Source organism: Plectropomus leopardus, chromosome 14 (assembly GCF_026936395.1).
Source record: "Plectropomus leopardus strain MGB_pleo_1.0 chromosome 14, ASM2693639v1, whole genome shotgun sequence".
NCBI classification, from domain to species: Eukaryota; Metazoa; Chordata; class Actinopteri; order Perciformes; family Serranidae; genus Plectropomus; species Plectropomus leopardus.
Genome location: NC_142189.1, coordinates 12,581,682 through 12,604,450, shown reverse-complemented (window position 1 = coordinate 12,604,450; position 22,769 = coordinate 12,581,682). Strand labels below are relative to the sequence as shown.

Genomic DNA, 22,769 nt, shown 5'->3' with positions numbered 1-22,769 from the left:
ATTGTCCAACATACCTGCTAACTTTGACAGTTTGGTGCTGAGTGAGCAGTGAGCTACTAGAGCTTTTAGTTTAAAGACATGGCCTTTAAACTAAAAGCAGAGAGGGCAGCTTATGAAAAACACTTATGTTGCATTATGGTACAAAATGTTGTGATATATAGCCTTGATTTTGACTGTTCTTTTTAAAAAAATCTGTCTCTCCTAAGTCCCCCAACTTCATAGATTGCTCCAGGGATGACCTTATTTCAGGCAGTTTACCCCAAAACAATATTGATATTGACAAATACATACTGTTTTGGTACAAAGTGTGGATGAGGAAATGTCAGACAAAAGGTTAGGGAAGTTGAAAAAAAGCTTTGTGTGCTGTCTAAGTCAGCAGACAGTCATCACCCTGATAACTAATGACTTCACACCCTGACATTTCCAAGTTATCAACTGACAAGCTGTTGAACTTCTCGTAAGCGTGGGTGCAGCATAAAAGCATATGTGTGAAAAGTGCATTGGCGATGTATAGATATAAAAGTTCAAATACTTAAGGTGTAGGATAAAAGTTTCCATCACAATATACACAAGTGCGTCAGCCTAGTGTTACATATAACATACTCGTCCGCAGTACTTTATAAACAATAACAATGGCATGACTTGGCAGAGAACATTGTTTGCAGTCTCCGTTTTCTTCTTTGACTTACTACTACTGACTGCTTTTTAAATCTTACATGGTGGGTTGCACACACGGCACGTCGCCAAAACATGACACCTGTGGCAACCATGATCCCCTCCTGACAGCTGTTTCATCTATACAGACATCATTTCAGCAGTTACTACCTACAGTGGCAGCTTAAAGGCGAGACAACTCTGTCTCCCCATTTCCACGACTGTACCTTTTATACAGAACAGGAAGACGGCATAATGGCGTGAAATTACTTCCTTGAAGAGGCGGCGTTATGCTGCGTTCCATTCAAAGTTGGAGGTCAGAATTTCCTGGCTGAAATTTCTAAACTCCAACTTTCAAGCTTTCAAGGTGCGCAACATCAAACATAAAGGAAAAATGTGACAGACAATGACTAACAGGTGTTTCTGTGGCTAGTCCATGGACAACTGCACCGTTAACGGGGCTGCCTCCTTTCATATTTGAGCGAAACAGAGGAAAAACAATACATACAGTAACAGATGCCATTATACATTTTATTTTTTGAGGAATTCGAACTCGGAATAGTATTCCATTGTACTTTTTCTAGTAGGAGGTCGGAATATCTCAACTTCCGTGTTGTATGACAGACAGCATAAAAGTGTGAGATAATTTTGAGTGCATTATGGGAATTGGAGGATTTAGCGGATTTAGTTTTGGTGCTTGATTGATAAAAGCGATTGATTTTGACTATTCTTTTTTCTTCCCCAACTCAGTGTAAGTGCAATAGCAAATCGCCTAGTGCATCTTTAAATGATTAATGAATGATCTTATAAGGATAATGTGCGATGCCAAACGTTTAATGGCCAGAAGCTGAAGTGCCTCTTTGTTAATAGTAGAATAATTATCCCACCTTATGTGCTCAGGCATGATCTGTAGCGATTGTTGTTAATAAAATCATAAAAATGTTGTGGGAAAAATGCATAAATTGCTTAGTTACTGGTTGTGGTGCATTCTCAGTGACTGGCGGTCATAGTTCAGCATTTGGCTCACCGCTACATCATTAAAAGGCAGCCATGTAACACATAGAGGTCCCATTATTTTGTTCCCGGGATAAAGAGTCGATGCAGGCCACGAGGGGGGGGGACCTTAAGATCCGCTGCAGCAATGATTCACCTGTTTATTCAGAGGAGAGCCTTCAGCACATGATTGAAGTTTAATATGCATTAACGCTGAATCTGAGCATCACACTCATACGCACACACACGCTCACTGGAGCTCCGCCACAGCCCGCAGCTGCATTGACCGTAAACAGAGCAAGGTAGCGCATGGGCAGCCAGCAGGGAATTATTCCACATCGCATCACATCAGTGAGCATACATGGCGTCCTCACACACCGAGACATGTATTTAGTGTGCGGGCTGACGGAGTAGCCGCCAAATTTTTATTTTTTTATTTTTTATTTTGCAGCCATCATTCTTTGCGTCGGTGTGCAGCAGCAGCAGCAGCAGCAGCAGCAGGGAAGGATTCAGCGCACATTGCTACAGTAGGTATCATTTTTCTGGATCAAGACGATGGATGTGGGTTCATCCGGATCTATTCCTGCAAATACGGCGGACGGGCGCGATTTTTTATTCCAAACGCATCCGCATCTTCCGTATGTTGCAAGGTGTCTTTGAGGGGAAAAAAGGGTACGCGGACCTCTGGAGGAAATGAGAAGAAAGGGCTATTTTGACTCACGCCTGTCGAGATGGTGAGTGAAATGCATGGCTGTTTTTTCTCCCTGCACTACATGGCTGAGCAGCGGTACCTGCTTTGACGGCAAATCCTCGCCAGCTAATTAGAAATGATCTCACTGTAAATTCACATTTCCTCAGGGTGTTTATCTCTACATGCATTTTTTTCTGTCTTACATTTCAATGCACTTGACCATTAAGGGGATTATAAAGGGTTTTCTCCAGTGAATATTGTTTTTACTTGTCTTTGCATTTTTTTCCAGCATCATCTTCCATGCTATTATTTATATTCTGCGCGTTTTTGGTGCGCAAAAAGGGTGTCGGGCAACACATGAAATATCCCAGCGAATCTTTCAAATATTGCCATCAACTTGGATGCAGTATCACGCCTAAAGACAACCATTTTAAACAGTGGCTCCACTATAGCATCACGTTTTAAAATGACCTTCAGTGCTCGGTGGCTGGGAATTAATTCTCACCTGGGATGGAGTGTCCTTTTACACTCAGTGATTTGGCCTTCACACTGACAAAAAAAAACATCAATCAAAGTGGAAATAAGAGAAGAAAATATCTTTTTTTATTGCAGGACTCTCCTTTTGCCTCTTATCCTACCTGTTACTAACATAAAGGATTTGATGCATCTCCGTGACTGATGTTACCCAAATCTGTGGTTGCGTTTTTTTACCTCCCTCTGCCTCTCTCCAGTCATTTCTAGCCTCCCTGCAGACTACTCACCCATGCGGTGCTCTTTCAGTGTCCCAAATACATCACAATGCATTTGAGAAAACCCCCCGTTATGTTATTTAAAAATCTGAGTGGGGATGCTTGAGCTGCACATGTCTCACCCAGGTCTCATTTGTTGGCGCAGAGATGCAAAGAGGGAAATAAGGAGTGTGTGAGCCCTCTCATATTAAATGCTCTGACCTCAGCAGCATCACCATGGAGACGCTATAACTTTACCACACACTGCATATTTAATAGATTTTGATCTCTGCACTACAGTACACTTTAGCTTTCTTCTTATGACACCAGCATATGAAGTTATGCACGGGCAGCATGCTCTGTAAAGCAAAGAGCTTATCACCGCTGCTCACAACAAACATGTTACAACTGTGTATAAGAGGATTTGCATGCATGCAAATGTATTGATACCGCAAGCTTTTAAAGGAATCTGGCTCTGGGTTATGTGGCCTTTTAGTGCTGATCTGTGTCTCTAAATCACACATGGGAGAGATAAAAGGGTGCATAAGGCCATTATCATATGCCACATTATATATTGTACAAATTGTGAAATGTGAAATTGTGAATTGATGTGTGAAATTCTAGAAAAGTCACCTCTTGAGTTACTTGTATGGCCTCTCTAAGCAACATGCAGGTGTGTTGAGCCCCAGAGAGTTTTCAGAGTCAGGGGGCCTCTCTATTCTCCTCAGCCTTAAGATGGCAGCATTCTCTTACAATACATTGTATATGGTAAAACTAATAACTGGAAGCTTATAGCCATACTTAAGCAATGAATTTGAAATAACATCAGTGATTAACCCTTTGATACCTGAGTAAATTGGCTGGATTTCTTTCAAAAACATGGGAGGAAGGCAATAAGCACCTTAACAAGATTTTGCCCCAAAAATAATTTTTAAAAAATGACATGCAAATAAGCACAAAAAACCCTCAAAAAAGACAGAAACTTTTTTTTCTGCAACATAATTTAAATTTATAATTATTTCAATTAGCCTGTAGTTTTCTGGACATTTTTCCATATTTTCTTGATAATATCTAACATTCCCCCAGCTATTTCTCAGGTCATTTTCTTGACACCATTTAGTAATTTTTAAGCAATGTGTAAGACATTTCTTGCCAAGTTGTCTATTGCCTTTTACTCCATATTTTTTAAAAAAATTATCAAACCAATTTTCTCACGTTCCAGAGAGTTAAATTCTTGTGAGAGGCATCTAAATGCAGCACCACAAAACTGATGTCGATTCAGGTGTTAAAGGTGTCAACCAGCAATTTAGCAATAATCTTCTTTATTTTCCAGCTAATTGAGACGATTTGTTTGTGGAGATGAAGCTCTGCATGTTGATTGCACATAACTTCACAGACATGCTTTTTCTACAGCCCTAATTGATTCTCTCTGATTCTCTCTCCCTGCTCACGTAAAGGAGGCGTCATTGAAAGGACCCGTACGTTCAAGATCACCTCATTAGATCATTAAGGATCATTGTTAATCACAGCGAAAGGAGCACCTCTTAGCTGTGACCTGCAATTTCTTTTGTTTGTCTATGAGCGCTGAATCACAAAGAAGATTGATCCCATCGTCGACCCGATGTAGGAACCGCTCTCTCCGATTCCCACAACCTCCACTCTTGCTTGGATTTCAGCATTCAGTCAAATCCACCAGGTTGGTATAATGAGTTTGTGGAGGCAACACATTTTCCTTTATGAGTATTGATCCAAAGTAGTGTGTGCCTTACGCACAGCAGGGTGCATACTCATGGATTATAGCAAGAATAGGAACACTGTGTTCACATGCAGATGCTCACAAGCCAAGTGTATTTAATTGAGGCACAAATGATCTTCGGAATCAATGATCCAGTACAATAGATTTCATAAGCACGTGGTCGTAATTTGCAATACCTGTGCATGATTAGATGATTAGTCTGGATGTTGCGTTGATCTTGACTTCTCCTTTTTGTCTTTGGTGTGCCCGTTCCAGGACAGAGTATGCCATCTGCACCTTTCCACAGAATCCTACGACCCCTTCTGCTCGGCACGTTCATACTGGGATGCTTTGTGACTCTGTTTTTGATGTATTTTAAACCATCCACCAGCTGGTTATCAGGTCCCGTAGAGTCCACAGTATCCACAGACCGGGTCAAGAACCTCTTCTCCACCAAGAGCGACAAAAACGTGACCACCGTTCTGATCTGGCTCTGGCCCTTTGGACAAACCTACGACCTGGGCGTGTGCAGCTCTCTCTTCAACATTGATGGCTGTTTCATCACAGCGGACAGGAACCTCTACAACAAGTCGGATGGGGTCGTCATCCATCACCGGGACATCTGCACCGACCTGTCCAACCTGCCACCGCTCCAGCGACCATCCTTCCAGAAGTGGATATGGATGAACTTGGAGTCGCCTTCGCACTCCTCCCAACTGCCTGGGATTGAGAACCTGTTTAATCTGACTCTCAACTACCGTCAGGATGCTGACATTGAAGTGCCTTATGGGTCAATCGTAGCAGCGGAGGGCGAGGAGGACTTTGTCCCACCCAGCAAGAACAAACTGATCTGCTGGATTGTGAGCAACTGGAACCAGGACCACGTGCGCGTGAAGTACTACAATGAGCTATACAAACACATTGAGGTTCACGCGTACGGACAAGCCTTCGGGGAGTACATCTCGGACCAAGACTACTTCCCTACCATTGCCAGCTGCAAATTCTACCTGGCTTTTGAGAACTCCATCCACAAGGACTACATCACTGAGAAACTGTACAACCCGCTTTCTGTGGGGACTGTGCCGGTGGTTCTTGGCCCGCCCAGGCAGAACTACGAGAACTTTATCCAGGGGGACGCCTTCATCCATGTGGACGACTTCACCTCGCCAAAGGAGCTGGCCGATTACCTGCTGCTCTTGGACAAGAATGAGGAAATGTACCTCAGGTACTTTGAGTGGAGGCGGCACTTTAAAGTAAAGAAGGCCTATTTCTGGGCAGAGCACACATGCCTGGCTTGTGATTACCTGCGTAGGCACAAGGAGTACAAGGCATTCAATAACCTTGACAAGTGGTACTGGGGCGGATAGTGCTTTGAAGGGCTATGCAGTGCTTGTTTTGTTGTTAAAGGCTGTGCTTTAAGGTTTTTGTCCTTCGGTTAACATGAAGGTTCATTACTGTTCTGTCCAGAGCTCCGGAATGATGTTTTTCTATTGGTTCAGTGGCCAAGTGACACATCCATCATGTTTTTTAAATTTTTTTTATTCACAAGCCAATTTTGCTAAGCCTTACTTTGCCTTTGGTGTTTTTCATTTATTGTTTATTCTTTATGAATTACCAATGCACTATGTTTATTATTTTAACCAATGTTTTGCTTAACATGACAACATTTGCTGCTATTTTTTATGTTTTCGTTCTATTAGTGCGAATGCTTGATTGTATGGATTTTCCTGTATAACAGGCAACATTCATGACGCAAGGTTGTTTTTTCTTTTCATGAAGTGGATATGACAAAAGTGTTGGCTGCAGACAGACATAAAAAGTGCAAATATTTATGTAATATTTATTCAAGTGAGGCATTATATGATAAAAAAAAAACAATCTCATCTGTGCTAGTGATGCAGTCACCTATGCAGTGTTTACTGAACCCAAATGTGAAAGTAGTTCAATTGTGTCATGTACATATTGTGTATTTTTGGAATTATGTAGCTGTCATCTTTCCCTCAATTTTTTTTTTTTTGTTGTAAATTTGCACTGCAACCAATTTTTACATGTGTACAGTAAGACAGGCGGACATGGTATTATGGAGTTGGCACATGGTGATCATTACCCCGGTAGTCTCCAACAGCAGATGAGACTCTTCTCTGCGAGAGGGAGGTTACTATTTTAATCAAGTTGTGAATTGTTCATTGTCACATGTGATGTGTCACAGTGCAGTTGGATCCCATGTGGATGATGATAGTACAGTACAGAGCCGTTGTACTGCAATATGAAACTCCAAGACACCTCATTATGTCGCATTCTGATTTGATCTGTAATTTTAATTTGAATGCGGTGATGGGAAAGAGCATAAAATGAACATACTACTGAAGCTGTTTTACTGTGCGTACTGCCATCCCACAATGTGACATTAAATATTCACACAGATATTTTCAACTATTTAAAGCAGATGTTGGTGAAGTGGGTGGGAATTAGAGTCAGCCCACATGTTTGAGACCTAAAAGACAAAATGTGAAGGATGAGAAAAGTTCACAATTGCTGCAAGATTGTCTGTCTTTGAATCATCACATCGCAGTACTGTTTGGGGAGTGAAAAGGTTGCATGTGAACGGTATTTTTCTAGATTCTTTTCTGTTTGTTTACACTCCTGTTTACAGTTTTGTGGCTCGCCAGCCAACCTACACCACTCACGATCACACCATGAAAAGCATCAGCATCTGTAGATATCACTTTTAAATGTCGTCAGAACAGCTATTCCACTGAACAATGCATCTCAACAGCACTCAGCAGCTATTGACAAGATGGTTAATGTTTTTACAGAACAAACTGTGCAAAACCAAGTCAACATTTTATGCAAGATGAGCTGGTGTCTTCTTGGTGAAAGTACTCAAAGGTTTCAGGTTATTATCATTTTGATATTTCTTCACTGTCAAAGGGACCATTGATGTATATTAGAATGAAGTCAATTATTTTTCTTATGGAATATGGCTCCAAACGCCATATAGTGAAACCTGTATATAAACCTTGTAGTGAACTGACTCATCATCTGGATCAAACCAGCCCACTAACACAGATCATTCCTGTACCAGACTGAGCGAGCTCTAACAGTGTTGATGGGGAAAAGAAACAGTGTGTTGTATATATTTTTAATGTTCAAATCTCTTTATAACAAGCAAATGTTGTCGGGCTGTGAATTGAATTTGCTGCGCCTTTGTTGGTGCTTCGAGAGGCTGTGAATCAAAAGTGAGAGACACTTGAAAAGGATTTCCAGCACCAGAGACAATGGTTTTAGTGTTGTGAGGTGGACGTTTTCACCGAGGGAAGCAACAATTTTACACTTTTTTTTTTTTTTTGATTAGGCGGTAATCTTGTTGGCATGACCTAATTGAAAAAGTCGTGCCAAAATGCAGCAGAGATATAGCACTTTTTATTCATGTGGAGTTGTGTGACTCACTGTGCTGGTGGCTGTCTTTAGATGAAGCTATTGTGAGTTGAGAAACTGTCATCCAAGACCTCAACTGTCCCACAGATTAACTATGAAACTGCCACTCATGGTTTCATAATGTACAGTCTAATCTCATGTATGAAAACAATGGTTTCTTGTCAAATGTGGTTGGTGACTTTAAGGAACAAAAAGTTATTTTTTTCTTCGTGTTGTCTGTCTCTTTCATCTTCTCTCTTTTTTGCACAAAACAAACATGAGGAGCCGTGGCTTCTCTGCCCCCCCATGTCTGAGTCTGTGAGCGTGTCACAGCACCAGAGAGTGAATCAAGACGTCTGTGGATGTTGTCTGACCTGGCACTGATTTTGCTGGAGTCCTTAAAAAACACTGACTGAGTGGGATGAAATCTTTGTGTGTGGTTGAACATGACGATTTCTCCAGAAATGCTCATTTTCTGCCAGTTCACTGAAATGATCAGTGAGTCAATCAGTACAAGTTTTTTGCCAAATCATTGTATTTTGCCAAATGTTGTGTTTTAACTGTAGATGTCTGATAGTGTCAAAGAAAATAAAGATATGGATAAATGAGCAAACATCAGTGGAGCATAAAGCACTTTTTTGTGAAGAGGCAGCTGATGAAGAATATGTATGAATTCCTACACCAAAACCAGTGTTTACAGATGTACAATGACATATGATCACTAATGCTTTTAGGCAATAATGTGCAATAATTTGACCTTTTCTGATACTTTCAATAGACATTTTTCACAGAAGACATTTTAAATGGTCACAAAAGAAAATGCACAGGTGCAAATAATTAAATGAAGGATTGCTGTACTAGTTGCCTTGATTTCCAGATCCTTGTACCCTGCATGCTGCAACAGCTCGTCAGTGTTATTAGTAACACCTGTGCTTTTCCCACTATGACAAGTCAAACTGTCTGCTGTGAGAAAGGCAGACAGCTTTATCCAACGTTTTCTTATTTTAATTAATTTTACATGATGATCAGAGGAGCAAATTATGGATCCTACGTCTGTGTTTCCACATCTTCGTGTTTGGTGTTGACTATGTTCACGCGACGTTCTGGAGCTTGAACTAAGGTATGCTGTCTTCAAGTTGAGTTGTTTTGAATGCACCGGTAAGGCCAATCATTTTTAGAATTATTTCTGCATTTTCATGCATTTTCATGCAGACTTCCAGTCATGCTGTCTCGTAATTTAATTTTATAATAGTAGGCTATTACAAAAATTGTCACCCTGATGGACAGATGGACTTTTTCAGAGTTATGACTCATACCCCCTTCCACGCATCATCAGCTTGCTTTAAAAAATGTTATGGGTAGATTTGTAGGCATGTCAAAAAGTCATTTAAACAAGCATGTTATAGATTTATGCCTATTTGTTCTCATGGTTATGACTCATGAGTGCTTTTCCTCAAAACATGATCATTTCACGCCTGTGGTATCGTGGTTTGCCATTTCCCATCTGGTAACACTGACTGAAACAATTTTTTTTTTTTTTTTTTTTAAATTCAGTTGTTGCTTAGTTTCCTTAGAGGAGCGGTTTGAAATTCTGAGAAACAGGGGAGACTGAGGATGGTTGCGACATTCATTAGATCTCGCTTCCCAGATGGCACTGTTGTTAGATCATTGAAATCTTAAGAATTAGCTGACCTACAGGGTCTTTCAGTGTTTTTCATGTCAAAAAGTAAATGCCCAGCTCTTGTGTGTTCCTCTTATGGGCTTTTACACAATGGATTTATGATAAAATGACTGTAACCATTAACAATAAAGGGAGAGCTGTAGGTGTTTGGGTGAGTTTTGTGCTGGCAAGTGCTTTATCCTAGCACTGCGGTGGCATTCCCAGTGTCTTTTTTGCTTCTATTTGTTTCCCCTTATTTCCACTGTTTATGCTGAGCAAGATAACAAGCTTAAGGCTGAAGCTTCATATTTACAGTACAAACTAGAGAATGGTTTTGATCTTCTCAACTAATTCAAGACAGTCACTCTGCAATTACATGGACATGAATAATCCATTTATGAGGCTTATCCTGTTGTGATCGTGAATATGGTGTTTACATGAGCACAGAGAAATCACGTCTCTGTATACATCCCAGTTTATTTCAAAATCCTGTACTGTACTGTAAAATCCTCCAGCTAGCATATTCGGGTTTCTCATGAGTGGAATATGGTGTTTGCATGTTCACAAATAAATGGGATGCTACAAAAACACAATCATAAACAGGTTATTTATGTCCTTGTAAACATACTCTATGTCATGACCTGCCCTGATCTCCTCTTGTTTTTCCTTTATTTAATCCCAGTCCTCAGTCATGCTTAGTGTGTCCTGTTTTATTCTGCTATTTAAATCTCTAATTTTTTGCTTCCTGTCCTTATGTTTTCCCACCACTATTGGCTGTCTTAAGTTGCTCAATGTCTACTTTCCATGTTTTAAAAGAAAGAAAGCCAATTTTAAAAGGTCAAATTTAAGCATTTCTATCATCTCACATGGATCTTGTTTACATGTGAAAGTTTTAGTTCTTCAGATTCAACAGAGTCAGTTGCTCTTAAAACATTTTGCATGAGGCCACCTGATATAGTATTCTTGCATCTATACCAAATATAATTTCCACAGATGTTGCCCACAGTGTTTTCCAGTGCCATGTAATGCAGGCGGAGGTATAAATAGCAATCCAAAAGCCTTGATAAGTGATTGATGAGAGCATGGAGAGCGTGTTGTGTTGGTTACGCCTCGATCCTCTGGCTGTTGTTAGTTACCCCATATCCTCACTAGCTCTCTGGTATTTACAGTCGTCTCCTCCACCGCGCGACAGAGATGACACATCTTTGTCAACTGCCTCCACTCAGCGCTGCAGGTCAAAGTGTGTGTGTGTTGGCGGGATCAGTGGCGCATATAATCCAACGATGTCTGTTGGGGATTAATGTGAAAGTTCAGGTGGCAGGAGGGGATTGTCCCTCCAGTTTTGAGAACTCAAGACAGTGTTACAGATTGTAATGTCAAAGGTGTGTCTCGTAGTGACGAACGCAGAGACTATTAGAACCTGACTCTGCAGTTCCCATCAGCTTGACAAAGCATCTATATATAGCATCTTTCATCTCATTGTTTACGACCTGCAACTTTACTGTACTGGTTCAGAGAAACTGCTCTCATAATATTGTTTCTGGCCATTACATGCAGCTGTTTCCAATGAAAAAAACAAAAAAAACAACAACAAAAAAAACTGTGGCTACAACAACAAAGTGCAGATGGACAAAATTAGCAACAAGTTAAAACAGAAAAAGAGCCAGCCTGGTTTCACTCCCAGGGCATCAAAATATGTCATTTGGACAGTGTCCTTGGCATCACTATAATGACACCAGGGGCTGTGCTTTGTGCTCAGGCACACTGGACATTTCCACAAACACCAACATAAACCCATTCGTGTTATTATTAGGACTAAGAGTATGAACATCCATGCGGGGTGGCTGGTTCCAACAAACACCAAACTTTGATCCAGGAGATTGTTGATACACCAACACCTTTGCAGCCACATTTATGCCACCCAAAGCCAGGTGTTTTGTAGGAGACATCTGTGATCTTTTCCTTTGCCAAAACTAATAGTTATGTCGCCTTAACTTAACCACCCCTTCTTAGCCCAGACCCCTTCTTTTATTGCATATATATTCCCTTTCAGTACAAAAATAGATATGTCTGTTTCAAATGTTAGAATCGTGACTGGCCTCATACTTCCATGCATCCTTTATGATTGCATAGATACAGCCAACAAATGGCGCTAAAGGGCAGAGTCAAAAGTTGCAACAACAAAGGAGGCAACAGTTAAGGTGGTCATGATAGTGTGCCTTCAAAGAAAGGCAGCGCTGCAGACAGCGAAGGTCTGTGTAACCATTTTATACATTTCAAGGTGGACAGAGAATTCTTTTCCTTTTGTTATATATTAGTATATATTATATACACCTATTCGTTCCACAATTATTTCAGTTTCTTTGTTCTCTTTGTGACGGGCATATCTTGCTTGAACTACATTACGCTGCCTCAATCAATGGAGTTACTACTTTGTTTTGTTTTTCCTTATCCATTAATATGCACAAATAACACATGATATGATGTTGAGCATAAATGAGCCCTTATTGCCAACCCCTCTTACGAAAAGTTAATTTTCATATCTCTTCCACACAAGAGACAAAATACTCATATTGAAAGAGTCCAATATTTCCCTCAGGGGTGAGGTGACAAAACTGGTGACCAAAAACATGACTCCAAAAATGATGTAAGACAAGAAAAGTTTATATATATATATATATCGCACACTTTTTAGCAACAGGGCATTTTATTTTATTTGTGAGAGAAAGTGAAAAAGATATGTTATAAAAGGATATTTGGAATTTAAAAAAAAGTCCTTAAAGAGGCCCAAGAGAATAGAATATAAAAAGAAGCTCAGCCAGAATAAAACCGGCTCAAAGAATAAGAGTTACTGTGCAGTGTACGGTTATTTGATTTAACATAAGGCAGCAGCAAACAGAAAGCTCTTCAGCCTTGATTTAAAAGAATTGAGAGTTGCAGTGGATATGCAGATTTCTGGGAGTTTCTTCGAAATATATGGGGCATAAAAACAAGGCTTTTCCCTGTTAAGTTTTGGCTTTGGGGAAGGAAAGCACGCTTTACCCTGACTCCCTGAGAGGTCTGGATGGTTCATAATGTAGCAGAAGATCTGGAATGTATTGTTGCTTGCTCCATATATACTGGGAGTGTAAACAGGCAAATATTTGCTAATACAGTCACCATCCACATAAAAAACAATAAAAAAATGTATGTCAGTGTTGTATACACAGTTTCTGCTGCACCCAATTGACCAAACTTTCAGTTATTGCAGGTTTGTGGTATAAAACATTCTCAGCCAAATTAATGCAGAAATAATGTCAACAAACATGAAACCATTTACCTACTCTGTAATTTAAATTCTATGTTTTGACCTTTTGCAGATCAGAAAATAAAGCCAGAGTTTAAATGACTGCTGGGCCTTTTTGGATCCGCCTAATCATCCGGAACATTTATAGAAAGCTTGTTTATTTGTGCTGCATTGCTCGTATAATTGGAAGTGTTTAAGTATGAGGATCTGAGGATGAAGTTATTACTGGGAAAGTGCCCTTGAAAGCTGGAGAAAAAAGCAAGTCTTTTTGGGTTCTGAAGCTGTCTGAGGTTGATGGAAGATTGGGATTTTTTTTCTTGAAGCAGGTATGTTAGAAATTCAGTTTTTAATGTTGCTATCTCTTTTTTGCAGGCTGTGAATAATTTAGCAAAATTCTAGGTGTACATTTCTTCTATAGGTGACATATTGAGGTATGCTTTGTGCTCTCATTTGCTGCTACTGGTGCTCAAAAGTAATCAGCCGCTTGGTCTACAGTTAGTCCGAATACCATGAAAATCAGTGGGCTGGGATGAGGAGAGGGATCGAAGAGCAGAACATTTTAATGGGTTTTGCATTCCTAGGAGTAGACAACTTTCTCTCCTCTTTAGCAGAGGAGATCATATGTCTGGCGTTGTGACAAGTCTTGTCACCCACTCATACCATGACTCATTTTGGTGAGAACTGGGGAGGCGGTGGAGGGGCAGAGTCGGTGGAGGCATTACCCGGGCGCTCACAGGGCCTCCCTGAAGGGGTGTAAGGTTTTGCGAGATTGTAGACTTAGTAGATTGCATCTCCTCGCCCCCCTATGTGGCTATCCTGTTCAGTGGAAAACACTGCTTTGAAAGCGAGCAGAGGAGTGCAGAGGCCTGCTCAAAAGGCCAGGTTTGTGTGAGTCCTCTCATTAACGACTAGAGCTGCCCCTCATCTCGACCCTAATGGATCCCACTTATGCTGTCATCACCATGCCAACCAGCTGTCAACCCTGGTGCAGCAAAGCTTTTGTGCTCCAGAGAGATGCGACTGTGTCGTGTTGATCTGTCTCAGTCTACAACAAGTCGTCACCTCAAAGGAGCCACCAAAGTAAAATGCTTCTCTTCTTCTCTGAGATCATTCGATTAAGAGGGGCGAAAAAACAGCCAGTGTCACCTTATTGTAAAGACTGAATACATTAAGATAAGAGGACACCCGAGTCCAGGTCAAATAAAGGCCTATTTATTGGGATTTGACAGGCCGCGTACGAAATCTGTTGGCAGCTGCTCACGAGTTGACTTCAGAGGATTAAGCAGGCAAAAAGGAATATGCAAGATCAGCAAGCTTTTTGCTCTGCAGAGTTGGCGCTGTTGGGCGTAGAAGTTAATAATCCAAGAGACAAAGGCCAGCACCTATTATCTATCAGACTCAAATCAGAGCGTGTTATAATAAAATTACAATCAGCCATGCACAAACGCAGATTAACACTGACAAAACTATAATCTCTGCTTTAATATCTAACGCTCTGTTGACATGCAATTTATTTGTCATGACTTTCATGTTGTGTTAATACACTCGAAGAGATGAGAGTTTTTGTTTGCTGGTGAATATAGGTCACCTCCACCCCTGGCTTCATGTCACATGATGACAGACATACTGCAGCCACCAGTGCAACAAAGATTAGAAGCTTTTTGACTATATTTGCCCTACAGTTGGTTATGGGTTTATTTAAGGTCTGCATTGTGATTTGCAGCCGCTGATCTGGACCCCAGCAGGGAGCGAGGATACAATACAGCGGTAATTTAATCCAGAGCAGCAGATGACTCTGTGTAATCCTGCAGATCCACCTACTTACAAATAAGTAAAACCTGAAGGATGGCATGCCTTCAGATCAGAAATATCTCCTGCACCTGAATTCAACATGATATGGTTATTCTGTGCTGAAAGCCTTACATAACACGCAGCTTGTAGGTCAAAAATAACACCGTCTTACATTATTCCTCAGTGGTTTGTAGATACCACCTACATACACGCAGGCCTGTGTTCCAAACATCATCTGCTGATCCGAAAATGGAATACATCTCATTTATTCACAAGAGTGTAATTGCAGCTGAATTTCTTTACAAGGAGTGGTAGAGAAAAGACAAGAGAGTTCATCTAGACATAGTTGCATTCCTCTCAGCCTCATCCCATCAATGACCTTCCTGTGTGTGTATACGAGGGATTAGGCCTGTGGGCTGGACTGGTGGTCTTCTCAGGGCTATTTTTATGAAGATGTCCACCCCCTGATCCTTTTGGAAAACTGATATGAGCACATGTTCCAAGATTCAAATGTAATTAGTCGACTGTCAGTCAAAGATGCTGAAGAACTAGGGGGCTTTTAAGGCGGACAAGGAGGATTTGTACTGTTTCAGGCATCATTTTTGACATGTACATTTCACTTGGTATGGGTGATTGAGTCAAACATGCATGCTGACAAATCTGGGGCATTTGTATTCTATACTGTACTGTAATGATCTGGGCACAACACCACATTCACTGGATCTACATTGATCCAGTTTGAGTCAATATTGCACTGATGTAATAACTTTACCACGCAAGACACAGGGTTGTTTTGACAACCCACTCACCTGAAAGAAGTGTTCCTATATGTATTTGTAGTTCTTGCAAACGATTACATTTGTACAATTTCGTAGCAGATACATTTAAACTTAATATTTCTTAACATTGCTGTGATTAAGTGTAGTTTGTGATGCTTAGAAAAAGATCCCGTTTTTGCTTAAAACACCCATGTTTAGTAGTTTAAACGTGATGTTAACACAAACATCAGTGGAAACGCCACTAAAACAGTTTTGGTCTATAGAAATAAATTATCCAAATATTGTCACCTCAGGTCACATCTGGCACCAAATATCATAGATGGGTACAACCAAAATGCAAAACTCAAGGCTTCAAATCGGGAGTCCACAAACCAGTGAGTGACATTATGGCTACGTCCATTATATTTATACATCATATGGCTGTAAACCACTGTTAGTGTTATTTTTTAAACTAAGCATAGTTGCAAAATATTAAAATCTAATTGGTAAATCATTACTTCATATATTTGTCAATGATAGTTCATGTAATATAGAGACTATCCTTTTCAGTTTGGGATGTAATGTGCACATCTTTTGTACAACTAACAATATGTTTGTGAGTTTCAAGGTGAAACTTGAATTTTTATTTATTTTTAAACCATATTTTAATTTGGGTAAATAACTAAACAGCAATTTGCTGTAAAGAATAGCACTGTGTTAAAACAATCAATATGTTGTAGTTAAAGTTAACCCAGTTTTCAACAGTGCTGTATTGACTGGTTCCATTTTTAACACAGTGATTTTTAGTGTGTATTGTCCATCATTTTTTTGTTCCAGAGCATCATACTAATTTTTTTTCTAGTGGAGTAACAAGAGTGTCATTATCAGCAAGATGGTCACCATCAAACTGTCATTTCTGCTCCACCTCCTCCATTTTGCCGTGGATGGATTGGACATCTACAGGCCCGCAGCTTCCCCCTTCTGAAGTGCTGCCAAGGCTCTCTCAATAGCTACTGAGAGGTCCTGGCAATATATAGTTCAGTACCTGGCAAACACAAAGCTGCTGGCGCCTACCTCTCAAAAGCCATCTGCAACTGCTTGTGTGCGTAGCAGGCACTGACGAAGGCCACAAGTGTGTGGCCAGATACGTCACAGCCTCCAAATGGCCAAGCATCTCTGCTGTGGCACCGGTACTCAAACTGATTATGCATAGAAAAATATTTTGCATCTTTCGGCTCAAATCACATTTTCTACTAATGTGTATTCGGACACTGACATAAGTTCAATGCAGGTTGTCATGTTTTCCTATAATAATCTATCTTCTAGTCCTAAAACTGCTTTTTCTCTTTGCTTTTTTGCATTCCTACAATAAAGCAACAATGATTAAATCAAGGCTTAGTGATCTGTGCACCATCAGAGCCCTTAAAAGGTGCAGAATGATGCAGCGGACCATTCTCCCCAGAGATTACCGCTAATAAGAGGGCTAGTATTTATAGAAGATCCCACCTAGTGGATCCCCTTAATCCTGCCTCACCCCTTTTCATCCCTGCCCCATCCCTGCACCCGGACTGCTCGCTCTCTGCAGCCTCACCCTCATATCAACTGAGGTAGAGACTCCTTTAACACAGCACTGATTTTTTTCAGATTCTTTTGACAGAAGAGGGAAAACTTGGCCTCTTCGCTTGACGAGAGGGGGAAGGGATTGCTCGGACTATTCCATCTTTTCTATTCATCTTTATTGTCCAATTTTCCTCCTCTTTGACCTGCAGCTAAGAAAATCAAACTACAATGTCCAGCGAGCGTTTTGACTGTCATTACTGCAAAGAGTCCCTGCTGGGGAAGAAGTACATAATGAAAGAGGACAAGCAGTACTGCACTAAGTGCTATGAGAACCTGTTCGCTAACTGCTGTGAGGGCTGCTCTGTAGCAATTGGCTGTAACAGCAAGGTAAGAAAGCACCAGTGTCACACTTAGAGTAATAGCTTTGCTGTCAGTAATGTCTAAAATAAGACCGTTTGTTGTGTTTATTTATATTATGATCTGAGGGTGAGAAGTTTTTTAATGTTTTCATCACAATCCAGTGCAAAAAAACACCAACTTATTACTTCTACTGGAGTTATTCTCACATGCACATTCTCAATAAATGTCCTATATATACAAGTGCAATAAATAATGTGGTAAATATCTACAGGACTTGTCCTACAAGGATCGCCACTGGCACGAGCAGTGTTTCAATTGTGCAAAGTGCAGCCGCTCTCTGGTGGAGAAGGCCTTTGCCGCCAAGGAGGATTTGTTGCTCTGCACTGAATGCCACGCCCACGATTACTCCTCCAAGTGCGGCACCTGCAAGAAAACCATCATGCCAGGTATGGTATGTTAGGATGATTATGATAATGATGATGGCAGAGTGTAGCATGGCTAGGTGCATTCCCCTAAACCGCTGGACTTTTGCCATCGGTGTCTGAGGGGGAGGTGAGGTATGTCAGAGTCTCTTGCTCGAAAAAGTTACAAAATGATCCTTTGTGGCTCAAAAGAATGTCCATCCATTTGATGTACTGGCAATAATTGGCCATTATGTGAAAAAAAAAGTGCTGTACAGCGATTCAGCTAGCTCACATGATTGCACAAGGATTCATCAGCGGTAATTACAGATTGCCTGTAATTTAGTCGAAAAAGCACAGGTGTAAATAATGAAATGACTGATTGCTGAATTAAATTTAGCTGCTTTGATTTCTGGCTCCTGCTATTGTGCACGAAGGCTCACTGGAACACTTGAATAGAGCAGAGCAATCATTAGCGTCATTAGTGACACCTGTGGTTTTCCTGTTATGACAAGTCAAAAATTCTGCTGTGAGAAAGGCCAATCAACCAGAAGTCCCTTAATGCTGTAGTTCTAGCGTGTAGGATTTAGTGGCATCTAGCGGTGTGGTTGCAGATTGCAACCAACTAAAACTTCTCCTGTGTGCAAAATGCATATTAGAACCACATTGGCAGATGCAAAAATGTGGAAATCCGTATCTAGAGCCAATGTTTGCTTTGTCCATTCTGTGCTACTGAAGAAAAAAAAGGTGAAATCCATGCAAGAGGACCTGCTTAGATATGCAGATATGGCTCATTCTAAGTTAACGAAGACACCATAATTCTTATTTTCAGGTGATTAAAATATAAAGAAAACATAGTTATGAATAGCATATCCCATTTCTGCAAATGTATCTTCTCTATATCATACACACTGGACCTTTAAGGGGAAAAAAGCGCATAAACATTCTTCCCAAAATGTCAAACTATTCCCTTTGTTACAGTATGACTACTTAATGTTGCCGTCAGCAATTCTAATTCAGTAGTTTTTTGAATTCGGCTAGTTTCTCCTCACAGTCCATTAGCTGTCTGTCTGTGTGTGAGCTAAAAAATGGTTACAGCCTTGGCTCTGTAAATGGAAAACAAAGTGTGTCGGATCAAGCCACACAACACTATGCCACTATACTGGCTGCTCTCCCTCCTCCACGTCCTCACCCACGAGGAGCTACACCGTGGTAGTAATGAAACGTAAATAAAACTTTATTACTGGAGCTTCTGAAGGAACACTGACAGGAGGGAGGGGTGCATTTGTTTGGTGTGGAGTTTAAATGTGAAAAATCACTCTCCAGAATCGTTGACTCCACCTTTAATAATATGAGGACGTCTGGATAGACTGTGAAAAAATCGGTTAGATGTCACTGGTTATTGTTGCTATTTTCAGTTTATTCATATGTGATTTGGATTATTTATTAAAGTTGGCGTGCACTGTACGTAACAGGCTGGTAAGAGATCCATATCAGCAGCCTAATGCATTTGGTTTGTTGTACAGGTGACAATAGACAGTAGTGTCACTCTACAAGTTGAGTCCATTTAGTAGCTCCTCTTGAGCTTTCAAGCATATCACATGATCTTCTTAAGGAGACCAACAGACAGACAGACAGATATATGGTATGTATGGATGCACATACTTTATTAGGCTCTAAAGGCATTGCACTGGAGCAGTAAAAACACAGTGAAACATACATCACACTTTTATCAATAGAAAAAAAACCATAGCATTCTGTCAGAATAAGAATATATATCTATAGATTATACAATATGAATAATATATTATAGAAAAACTTTAAATATACAAATACTAAATGCTAAAAAATATTATATTATACTATATACATAAAATGAAAATAAAAATCAACTAATAATAATGAAAATACATCTGTGTGAATATGTTATATGTATGCGTGGAGAGTCACATAAAGCTGAGTCATATTAAATATACACAGTCAAATCCCTACCCAGTGATGCAATTTCTTCCTCTGCTGAATTTATGTCCGAGATAATTAAGATTGCAGTGTCCTCTCCCCACAGATAAAGAAGGACTATTTTGGGCCTCAGTGTGTTTCCGTCATAGAGGTACCATATGCTGACTAAGCTGTTCTCGTCCCCTGTGCCAGGATCCCGCAAAATGGAATACAAGGGGAACAGCTGGCATGAGACCTGCTTCCTGTGCCACCGCTGCCAGCAGCCAATAGGAACCAAGTCCTTCATCCCAAAAGACACCGGCTACTTCTGTGTGCCCTGCTTCGAGAAGCAGTTTGCCTACCAGTGCTGTGCTTGTAAGAAGGTAAGGTTACAGCTGACTGTTTTATTGACTGCTGCATTAAATCCCCCTGACTACGGGGTTTAATGTTACTCACACAGTGACTGCACAGTAAAAGAATGCATAGTAAGAGGACTGTGGTTGTTTGTCTCTCTGGATTTGTGTTACCTCCAGGCCATCACAACAGGTGGAGTGACCTACCAAGACAAGCCCTGGCACCGTGAGTGTTTCCTATGCATCAGCTGCAAGAAGCAGCTGTCAGGTCAGCGCTTCACCTCCAGGGAAAACTTCCCGTACTGCCTCGAATGCTTCAGCAACCTGTATGCAAAAAAGTGTGTGGGCTGCACCAAACCCATCACCAGTGAGTCACTCATGTTTTCATTCACTCTGTCATGCAGTTCTCCTGCTCATATTTAAGGCCTTGATTTGCATTTGTGTAGGGCCTGTCAGATTAACAAGGTGAAGATGTTCTGTTAACCTGAACATTATGTAAGTGCACTGATCTTTTTAATGTGTGCAGGTCTGGCAGGGGCCAAGTACATCTCTTTTGAGGAGCGCCAGTGGCACAGTGAGTGTTTCACCTGCATTCAGTGCTCCGTGTCACTGGTGGGACGTGGCTTCCTCACCCAGCGCGACAACATCTTGTGCACCGACTGCGGCAGAGAGAAGTGACCTTTTCATTATCCTAATAATAATGAGAGCTCCTGTTCTGATACTGATATATCCATGAATATTTCTTCTACGCATGCCTGGTACATAAACAAACTTTAAATGTCAAATGCTAATTTTGGTGTTACAATGACCATTAGTTCTGTCATGTTGCCCACACACACAAAAACTGATGTTTCCATAGAGACAAACATGTATCTTTAAAGTAAGAGTGTCATTGTTGCGTTGTTGATGAATGTATTCTCTGTTTGTTGAAACGAAATATGCTTTTTTTTTTTCTCACATGCTGTTATTAGAGCTGACTGTGGCTGGTTAGAATGGATTACTCGACTGACAGAAAATGTATTCTATTTTGATAATTGAATAATCGTTTCAGTCATTTTTCAAGCAAAAATCTTATTTGCTAGTTCGTTAAGGCTCATTTATACACCCTTCATGTAGGAAAACATATCAGTCCATTTTAACATAGTGACTGTCACTACTCACATACTTCCATGTGTTCTTTAGATACATCCAATAGACGGCACTAAAGGAACGAGTCAGGAGTTTCTGACAACAACAAACATGGCGACGGTGGAGGAGATGGTAACAATGTATCCTGTAAAGAAAGCAGCACTGTACATGACAGCATGTGAGGCCATTAAATAGCCTACATCCCAACATGTAGACAAAGTTTTTTTCCCACTATAATACCCATGGATGTATAAAAAGACCTGGATAATGAGGCAAATGTTCAATTGCCGTATATACAGATACACGAATGGCCGGCGCTACTACTGCATGTATAGAGCACATGCACTAGAAACTTCTGGTGACTCAGCTGGCTACTTGCAGCTTAGTACTCTGCTAACTTGAATGAGGATAAATTGATTTCATCTTCTAAATTTTCCAAATATTTTCCAACCAAATGGATCAAATCCTGATGGTGAAACTGGTCATCTTGCAGGGGTTGTAATGCTTAAAAATGTATCCAGATGTCTTTTGCACAATGTATATTAATGGGAAACATCTTCTAGGGCCCATAGTCGTAATTACACTCATAGTCGTAATTACACTGTTTGACCCCAATGAAAAACTGGCTTCACGGCCGGTCGCACTTCCTGGGGGCCTGATATTACAGATTTGTTCCATTTTGTTCCAGCATTTTTGAAATGTCTCTGTCGTGTCCTATGGTCTTATCTTGTTTGGACAGTGGTATTGCTCCGTTTTTTCTGTATTTATGAGCTTTCAAAAAATGTGCTCAGATACAGACAAAATGAACCAACACAAGGCTCCCAAGGCTGTGTGTGTTTACATATCTAACGCTGAGCGTAAGTGAGCTATTACATCATAATACTTTTTTTAGTCTTATATGACAGTAATCTGAATTAGTTTGGATTTTGGACTGTTGGTCTGATTGAGAAAAAAAGCATTTTTATGATGCCAATAATTTGCACTAATTTCTTACACCATGGACAAAAAGATTATTCAATTAATCATTGTTTTATTATTATTTTAATTGTTAAAAATATAATCAATAGTTGCAGTACCAAAACATATTTCGCTTGACCACAGGTCTGACGTTAATTACACAAACTATATTTCTGCTGCATGCTTACTATGCATGATCATAGTTGCCTAGATAAATGTATCCACACTGTGGGGACAAAGACTGATGCATAGTTTATGCTCCTCTTTTGTGAAATACTTCACACTCTAAAGGTTGTTCCAATAAAGAAATGGCCTGTTGTTGCTCATCCTAATACGTTTTATTCTGCTCCAGTGATGCC

At 40.4% G+C, this 22,769-nt stretch overlaps 2 protein-coding genes across 5 annotated transcripts; both read left to right on the top strand.

The window, feature by feature from the left end:
* Positions 1-1,783: 1,783 nt before the first annotated feature.
* Positions 1,784-9,341, top strand: fut9a (fucosyltransferase 9a). 2 transcript variants are annotated; one of them, XM_088087133.1, is made up of 4 exons: positions 1,784-1,998; positions 2,099-2,381; positions 4,524-4,762; positions 5,078-9,341. In XM_088087133.1, exon 4 carries the CDS (start codon positions 5,086-5,088, stop codon positions 6,166-6,168), a length of 1,083 nt encoding a protein of 360 aa, XP_087943259.1. In that variant the 5' UTR covers positions 1,784-1,998; positions 2,099-2,381; positions 4,524-4,762; positions 5,078-5,085; the 3' UTR covers positions 6,169-9,341. The 2 variants fall into 2 exon arrangements, with proteins under 2 accessions (XP_087943259.1, XP_042355996.1); XM_042500062.2 differs by having other exon boundaries at positions 1,784-2,381.
* On the top strand, positions 9,182-22,736 carry fhl5 (four and a half LIM domains 5). 3 transcript variants are annotated; one of them, XM_042501409.2, is made up of 7 exons: positions 9,182-9,338; positions 17,483-17,660; positions 17,905-18,079; positions 20,186-20,355; positions 20,506-20,692; positions 20,852-20,999; positions 21,508-22,736. In XM_042501409.2, the coding sequence occupies exons 2-7, from the start codon at positions 17,502-17,504 to the stop codon at positions 21,518-21,520; spliced, it is 852 nt and encodes a 283-aa protein (XP_042357343.1). In that variant the 5' UTR covers positions 9,182-9,338; positions 17,483-17,501; the 3' UTR covers positions 21,521-22,736. The 3 variants fall into 3 exon arrangements, with proteins under 3 accessions (XP_042357343.1, XP_087943260.1, XP_042357341.1); XM_042501407.2 differs by lacking the exon at positions 9,182-9,338 and adding an exon at positions 17,165-17,320; XM_088087134.1 differs by having other exon boundaries at positions 9,184-9,338; positions 20,852-22,736.
* Positions 22,737-22,769: the final 33 nt, after the last annotated feature.